The following is an 8226-nucleotide window of genomic DNA, read 5'->3' as shown; positions in this document are numbered from 1 at the left end:
TCCCCAAACTCACAGAGCGGCACCCCCAATACCATCCCCCCAAGGTCGAAAACACCTCCCAAATGCTGCCACAGCTCTGCTGAGCAGGCAATCCAAACTCCAAGCTGTGTTTTGTTTTGTCAAAAGGAGAAGGGAGTTAAACAAGATGGGGAGAGTAGGGGAGAAGGAATAATAAAACAGGGGTAAGATGCCCCCTCCCTAAACCCCCTGGAAGCCCCCTGGTCCTAATTTTCTCCACAGGAGCTAATGCTGTCCTTTTGATCAAATTTCAATTAGCTTAAATTAGGCAGGGACCCTGCTCTATTGAAGGAGTGAAAAAACAAGTTTTTCAGACCAGGAGCTTCCAGTTTCTCTGTTAAACCAAACAGGCCTAGCCCACAGCACAGGATGCTTGTCAACCATCCAATGGAGCCAGTGAATACTAGCAAGCTAGTGTCAGCACAGAGCTAAGTGTGTCATGATGTAATCAACTGAGATTTGTGGATCAGCGGAATAGAAATTATGTAAATAAGAGGTGACATCAGCAAGCCTGTTGATTTCTGTTTCCATCTGCTGGTTGGCATGCATCACCCACTTGTGCTGCCTTGGCGGACTGACTGGATGAAGAGGAAACGAAGGATTTCACTTGGTTTTGGTTTTTTTTTTACACAGTGTTCAATTATGGCATCAGCAATTGAGTGAGTCCCTTTTACAGAAGTAAGATGGTCTCACACAGTGGCATAGCCATGTGTTGGCTACAGGCCAACTACTTTGGGCTTAAGTCAACCTAATCAGTGATGCCCGGTGTGTGTGTAAATGGGAATCTGTGTGAGAGAGCATGTAAGAGTGAGAGTCTGTATGTATGTCGGGAGGGGTGGGAGTCCTGTGTATGAGAGTACATGCGAGAGGGAGAGCCTGAGTATGAAAGAGAGCATGTGGGAGTGGGAGCTTGCATGTGTGTGAGAGAGCATGCGAGAGTGGGAGCCTATGAGTGAGAGCAGTTTGTGTGGCAAAGTACACATGTGAGCAAAAGCATGTGTGTGTGAGGGAGGAAGGAAAGAAGACAGGAAGAGAGAGAAGAAACTTTATGAAAAAGAAATTAGAAAAAGACATACAAGAGGAAAATGGAAAAAGACTGGAACCAACTGATTAGACAAAAATGATCAGACAACAAAGGTAAAAAAAAATAAAAAATTTGACTTTTTGATTGGAATATGCCATCTTTGGGAATGTGCATTTCTTATTGTATTTTGCATTTTTCTTCTGTTTTCCAATGTTCAGAGTCTGGTTTCTTGAGCTTTCCATTTCAGTTTTGTCTGCATGTTTTTATTTCTCATTTGTATTCTCTTATTCTGTATTAGGTAAGGGTCTATCTGTTGCATATGTAGCTATTTCTGCTAGCGAGTAGTTTCTCTGTAGCGATTTGTAGCTGTCCAGCTTGTTGTTTGCCCAATAGGTGGTGTATTTGTATTCTAGGGCCTTCTGTAATATTTGTATTGCTGCCTTTTCATAGATAAAGTTACTGCTGTTGAGTCCTGAAAGTTAGTGCTGTTATGGTATGGCAAGTTTCTAGGTGGTAGGTTTTTTTTTATTTTATTTTTGCACGGGTTTGGCAGTGGTCTGAGTTTGTTTTGCTGTTACTGAGGTGACACCAGAATTTGAATATATTTTGTATGCATGTTAGGTTGTAATATGAACTCTCCTGCACCCGTTGCAAATCTTGAGTTCTTATGAGTATTGCTGTTTTATTGTAGTTATCATATTCTCTGCATTTTTGGAAAGGGGATTCATAAAATAATACGTTGATATTAGTTTTATTACTTGATTGGATCTGATGTTTCTGTTAAGTTCCTTGTGTACTTTTTACGTTATATTGTTATATTGTTAAGGCATTGGTTAGTGCTTGAAATAATTGAATTAAAATGTTTTAAAGCATCATTCATGATGCATGACTGCTGTTGCAGACTATTTAGAAATCCATTCTCAGGTGTACTCTAACACATTATTTATCGATGAGTACAAATAGTAGGGCCTAGACTTATAGGTCAACTGCCCACCCATGTTAAACTTGAGCCTCCCTTCCCTTCCCCCAAAAAATCAGTTCTGGCTGCGTCACTGGTCTCGTATGCAAGGTGAGAAGCGTACCTGTTTGGCCAATGCTGCCTTCTAAGAAGCAAACTGTTTGGCAGTTCTAGTGATATGACAAAGGCAGAACTGAGGAAATGTAAAGAGAAGAGAAAATACTACCCCTGTTCAGCAATTCTTCTTTTATTAGCATGGTCCAGCTGTCCTTTGTCTTTTCTTCCCTCTCCATCTCTAAATATCTTTTCTCTTCTTTACCCTGGTCTTAAAAATCACACATCTTTCCATTCAAATATTTGTTTTAATAAAAAAAAAAATAGAACTGGTACAGCTTGAGCAAGTAGAGTGATGCTGTCTTTCTTTATTCATTCACATTGATCTGCCAGCAATGCCTAGGCCCCAGGCAGCCTTTGACAAGAACGCATGTCACGTTTCCACAAACCAGCAATCTAACGTGGCATGATAACGCTACTAAATACCAATCATTTACCAGAGAATTAAGTGATTCATACAGGGAAATGCAAAATATTGTTTGATGGCCTAAACTCTACGTGATGGCATATAAACTTCGTTAGATGGTTTTCATACAATTTCTGTTGGACTTTGTATAGCAAGCAACGATATTAAAAAGAGAGGGCTTCTTTTTCCATGTCTCTTTATCTCAACGAGGAATGAGACAGAACTGGTAAGGATGGGGTCTGTTTCCTAATCCTGTTTCTTTTGGGGTGATGTCAATCTCACGGGGATCAATCAACGATTTTAAACTGAAGTTCTGCAGAATGCTGGTGAAGAACAGAAATAGCTCCATTCGAGCCAGGTTCTCTCCCAGACAGACCCGTTTCCCTAAGAAAAACAGAAGTTAATTAAAAATGCTTTTTTTTTTTTTCCAAATAAGCTTGGGGACTTGGATGGCTCCAGGAACTGACACAAGGGTACAAAGCCTTTCACATCTAGGACTGATCGGCACAGTTCTACAGAGCCTTTCAGAATTATTACTTTCTGAAAGCTGATGCATTAGTGCATATAAAGTAAATTGATCATCTGAGTTCAGTTACCAGTAGGCAAGCATCCGCATCAGTAAAAATATCCCTGTACCATACTTGGCACCTTGTCAGTTGAGTGGATGCAAAATATAACTTCTCAATTCCCCAGCAACTCCATCCCAGAAAACATTTTCAAATAAGTGAGGCCATAGTGCCTGATGCCTCTCACACACCCACCCCCCCAAATTCACCAGAAATAAAATAAATAAAAAGCAGCAGGGGTAAGCGCTCTGCAGCCTGCCTCCCCCCCCCCCCCCAACAAATACAGTTGTGCTCATAAGTTTTACACACCCCTGGCAGAATTTGTAACACGTGTAACATTTTAAGAAGACATGAGAGATCAGACAAAACACATCTTGTTTTTAAGCTTTCAAATTAAACTATTATGCTTCACAGAATAGCACAATCATTAAACAAACCATATCAATGAAGGAAATAAAATGGTCCTGTTCAAAATTTTGCATACCCTTGCCCCGTTTTGAATCAATGACAGCTTGCCGTATTTTGAGATAGTTGTGAATGAGACTCTTTATTTTCTCCTGTGGTAAAGCTGCCCATTTCTCTTCTCAAAAACCCTCCAGATCCTGTAAATTCTTTGGTTGTCGAGCATGAATTGCATGTCTGAGTTCTCCCCAAAGTGGCTCAATGATGCTGAGGTCAGGAGACTGTGATGGAAGCTCCAGAACCTTCACGTTCTTCTGCTGCAGCCACTGAAGGGTCAGCTTGACCGTATGTTTCAGATCATTGTCATGTTGGAAAGTCCAAGTGTGCCTCAATTGCAGCTTCCTGGCTGATGAATGCATATTCTCCTCCGTTTTTTCTGATAAGATGCTGCATTCATTTTACCATCAGTTTTGACTTAATCCCCTGTGCCACTGTAACTCCCCCCCCCCCCCCCCAAAAAAAAAACAAACCCAGCAGAGACCCACCTCCATGCTTCAAGGTAGGGATGATGTACCAATCATAGGCCTTGTTGACTCCTCTCCAATCACAGCGTTTATGGTTGTGACCATAAAGTTCAATTTGTCTCATCACTCCAAATTATTTTCTTCCAGAAGTTTTGTGTCTTCTCTAGGTGCTGTTTGGCATAATGTAAGCGGGCTTTTTTTCTGGAAACTGTACCATAGCAGCCCATTTTTGTTGAAGTATCTCATTAGAGTGTGCATGCTGAAACACCCACACCATTTTGTATCAGAGAAGTCTGTATTTCAGTAGAAGTTGCTTGTGGGTTTATCTTTGCATCCTGACAAATTTTCCTGGCAATTGTCTGAAATCTTTCTTGGTCTACCTGACCATAACTTGGTATTAACAGAACCTATAATTTTCCGTTTCTTGATCAGAGATTGAGCAGTACTGATCGGCATTTTCAAATCTTTGTATAACTTTTTATATCCTTTTCATAATTTATACATTTGAACTTCTTTTGCTCGCAGATCCTTTGACAGTTCTTTTGCTTTCCCCATGCTTCAGTAACCACCAAAATCCATACAGCCCTGGATGAAATACATAAGTTTCCCAAGAGCTAAGAAACTCATTGACTATACACAAACACTAATTACAAACAAACAAGGCACAGGTATGGATACTTACCCTTCATTGCCATCTCAACCTGTGTGTATCAACTTGAGTGTATATTATCAGCCCAAACATTCAAGGATATGTAAACTTTTGAACAGGACCATTTTATTATTTCCTTTATTGCTCTAGTTTGCTTAATGATTGTGCAATTATGTGATGCATAATAGTTTAATTTGAAACACATTAAAAATAACAGATGTGTTTTGTCTAATCACTCATGTTTTCTTAAAATGCTCCACATCTTAAAAATTCTGCCAGGGGTGTATAAACGTCTGATCACAACTGTACACACACTATTAGTGCAAAAGTCCCTGATCCCCACCCCCGGCACCCCTGAAACGTTTTTGCTGTATGCTTCCAGGGCTGCTGTCAGAACCATCCTGGAAATGGCTGGAAGCCAGTAAGACATTACCACACTCCCAGCTGGGGTTTTGGGAATCCAGGAGGGGGGAAGAGTGGGAATAGGGGTTTCTGGTAGGTGAAATCATGATTTTGCAGAAAAAAAAAAAGGAAGAAGGGGGAAACCTCTGGGTTCTAGAGTCCACTGCTTTAAAAAAAAAAAAATGTTGGTGGGTGGGGAATCGGGCCTGATGCCCATACTTTTATATGAAAGTTTTCTCTTGGGTAGGCTGAAGGCTCTAAAATCATTTTTTAAAAATTGTCTAAGTTCTATTTTTCAGCCACTTAACCAGCTATGTAGTCAGTGAAGAAGCAAGTTATAAGGCGACACACAACTGGATAACTTTAGGGATGTCCTCAGGCTAACTTAGCTGGATAATTTTGCTCTCCATCACAGCACCCTTGACCTGGCTCTTTTTTATCCCACTAAGGTTTAGTCAGATAATCACTTATCCAGCTAAAATTTGTCTGGTCAGGGGTGGTGGGGGGAGGGCTATATATTTAAATAAAGGGAGTTCACAGTCCAAGGGCCTGGTTTACCAAGGCTTTTCTGCTATTCTGTGTCTATGGGAAAAATGCTTAGTAAATGAGGCACTGAGTTTGTAACTGAGGCAATGGAGGCTGAAGTGACTTGCCTTACCTCACAAGAAGCATTTATTTTTTAAAATCTAAGCAGTTTACTTTTGTTTTACACCTGTTCACGTATTCTATGTCTTATCAGTTAACTAAAAAGGTTGATTAAAATATAACCTTTTGTTTGAACATGAGCTGTGTGGTTTGTGGGGGCTTTCAAGAAAGCGAGTTCAGAGGGACCATGGCGACCTGCATGTGGGCAAGAGTGTGAGTAACAAGGCTTCTGGAGTAATAATTTCTCTCCTCTTAAAGATCAAATGAATCTGCATCCAAACTCTTTTGCTGTATGGTAGGAGCAAAGAGTCTCAATCTGTATTATTTCATTTTGTGGCCTTCCTCCATCGGCAAAGGGGACATTACATAGACATCATGCAACCAGGCTGAGCTGTTTACCTGTAGAGAATGGCAGAAACGCCTCTGTTTTCTTAATGCTCCCATTTTCATCTAAAAAGTGTCCAGGGTCGAATCGCTCTGGGTTGGGGAACAGTTGTGGGTCCCAGAGTACAGATCCCAGCACAGGATAGACAGTTGTACCCTGCAAGAAATGAAGGTGGATAAAAAAAAAACACAGAAGCAAAAAAGTTTCAAGGCTGTGCAGGGGGTCATTTTGTAACTGCCCGCATTGGTGTACAGCTTGCAGGTACTTTTGCCCCCAGGATTTTACCCCAGTTTTTAAAGGGAAAGCACACAACTTACCTTTGCAAACGATTCTCCAATGCTCCCTGCACACATTACTTTTGCTAATGCGTGTGCAGAGTGTTTTGTGGAAATTTCTGTGCATGCTTTAATAAAAATGTGCAAGTATGTGCATGATTTCTAACCCCTCAGCAGACGCAATGCCTCTTCTCGCTGCACACAGCCCCTCTGCCTGCACTTTTACCCACAGGTGGGGCAGGTAATTCTGTAAAAGCCCATTTATGCAGTTTTACCCATGGAAATGGTTTTGAAAATTACCCTCCCTCTGTTGATGAGAAATTAGTACAGTGGATATGAAAGAAGAGGTGCATTAGTAGCACAGCCCCTGTCTTCTCAAACAAATATAAAGTCAGTTTTTGGCCCAAAAGTATTAGAATCAACAAAAGAAACCCGATTGTCTGTGGTTGATTATATCATTCATAAAAGACCCACAGGTAAATTCACAATCTGTGACCCGACTTATTGAAATGAGACTCAAAGGCTCATTCCTTTCAAAACTTTTCCAGTTCCACTGTCCTAGGGTTGAGGACCAGGAGGAGTGAGAATTTCCCAAGAACTGGAAGACGGCTCTTGCGCTAGGGTTTTTTTTGGGTTGTTTTTTTTTTCAGGAAACGAAAAACAATTCTATCCATTCAGCAGAACAGTTCCAGCCGCGTTGATCAGAAGGGATCTGGTAGTCAGAGGGCAGTCTGCTGTGATTCTTCAGAGGGAAGGAGATTTAGGGAGAGCTATTATCAAAGCCATTTACCTGTGTAAACGGCCCACCCTCTATGCCACTAAAAATATAGGTGCTCTTCATCAACGCACATATATTCCCCCCCCCTCCCCCACACACACATTTACAGGGAGGTGTTCCTGAGGCAGGGTTAGGCCAGGGAAAGCAACAGCAAGCATCGTTCTGTATTTTCAAAACTCCATGCCTTGTTATAGCCAGAAATGGTATCCATGGAAAAACTGGTTGCAAATCTCTGCGTGCACTTTTTCCCTAGCTGTTCTCAAAGAGAAGATACAGAATGTGCTTTTCCTTTGAAAAATGGCGCAAAAAGCACAGGCAAAAATACATGTGGACTTTGCATTATTTTGAAAATTGCCCTCATGCTGATGATGTGCCCGGTAAAAGTGTAACAAAATGCCTCACCCTATGGAGCAAAGGAGTCTGTGCCAACAGGTTATTAAACGAAAGGAAGAGGAGAGGAATCTGTCCTGGAAGCTTAGGACAACTACACAGAATTTCAGGTACCGGGGGAATCCTAAAAGGAGAAGAAACTCCCAAAACGTAGCCAGTAGAAGAACCTGCCATAGCGAAGCAAGGAGATCCTGTCTCGGCTGTTCGATGTGCTGCTGGGGACTGCATCTGATTCTTCATCCGACACAGTCTGTCAAATCATTTCTGTGGAAGTTTTGTTACAGTAAAGTTTTTGTTGGAACACCATAGGGTGTGTAGGCATTTTTCTTTTTCCTGTGTCCTTCATTGCACCCCGAGTGCCTAAGAGTGAAGCTTCCTCCTGCTTCGGACCCAACCCTCTCCTTTCAGAGTGAAGCCACAGAAGGGGGAGTTACACGTAGGGTGCACCTTTTTATTATCCTACTTTCCAAAGGGAAAACCTATGGGATTGTTGTGCCTGTGCAAGCCCCGATAAATTGTGTGTGTGTGTGTGTGTGGGGGGGGGGTTTGTCTTAGCAAAATGAAATTTGAACGATGTCAGTGGGCCCATGGGGACTCTGGCAGAAGTGGGATTGTGGTTGGATCTAAGCATTATCCATGGAGCACAGAAGCAGGCATATGGGTATCCTGGAAAGTAGGTGTGCCTTTAGT

The 8226-nt window shown here is 41.7% G+C and overlaps 1 protein-coding gene across 1 annotated transcript in view; it reads right to left on the bottom strand.

The window, feature by feature from the left end:
- Positions 1–2354: 2354 nt before the first annotated feature.
- Positions 2355–8226, bottom strand: part of LOC115095302 (cytochrome P450 2G1-like) — a 53619-nt gene continuing 47747 nt past the window's right edge. Inside the window, exons 8-9 of the mRNA XM_029608801.1 lie at positions 6108–6249; positions 2355–2904 (exon numbers count right to left, since the gene is read on the bottom strand). Coding sequence (XP_029464661.1) covers positions 2723–2904; positions 6108–6249 — 324 coding nt within the window. The 3' untranslated portion in view covers positions 2355–2722. The remainder of the gene's footprint in view (positions 2905–6107; positions 6250–8226) is intronic.

Source organism: Rhinatrema bivittatum, chromosome 7 (genome assembly GCF_901001135.1).
Source record: "Rhinatrema bivittatum chromosome 7, aRhiBiv1.1, whole genome shotgun sequence".
Taxonomy (NCBI): domain Eukaryota; kingdom Metazoa; phylum Chordata; class Amphibia; order Gymnophiona; family Rhinatrematidae; genus Rhinatrema; species Rhinatrema bivittatum.
The sequence above is the reverse complement of the archived record's forward strand: the minus strand, read 5'-3'. Positions and strand labels throughout refer to the sequence as shown.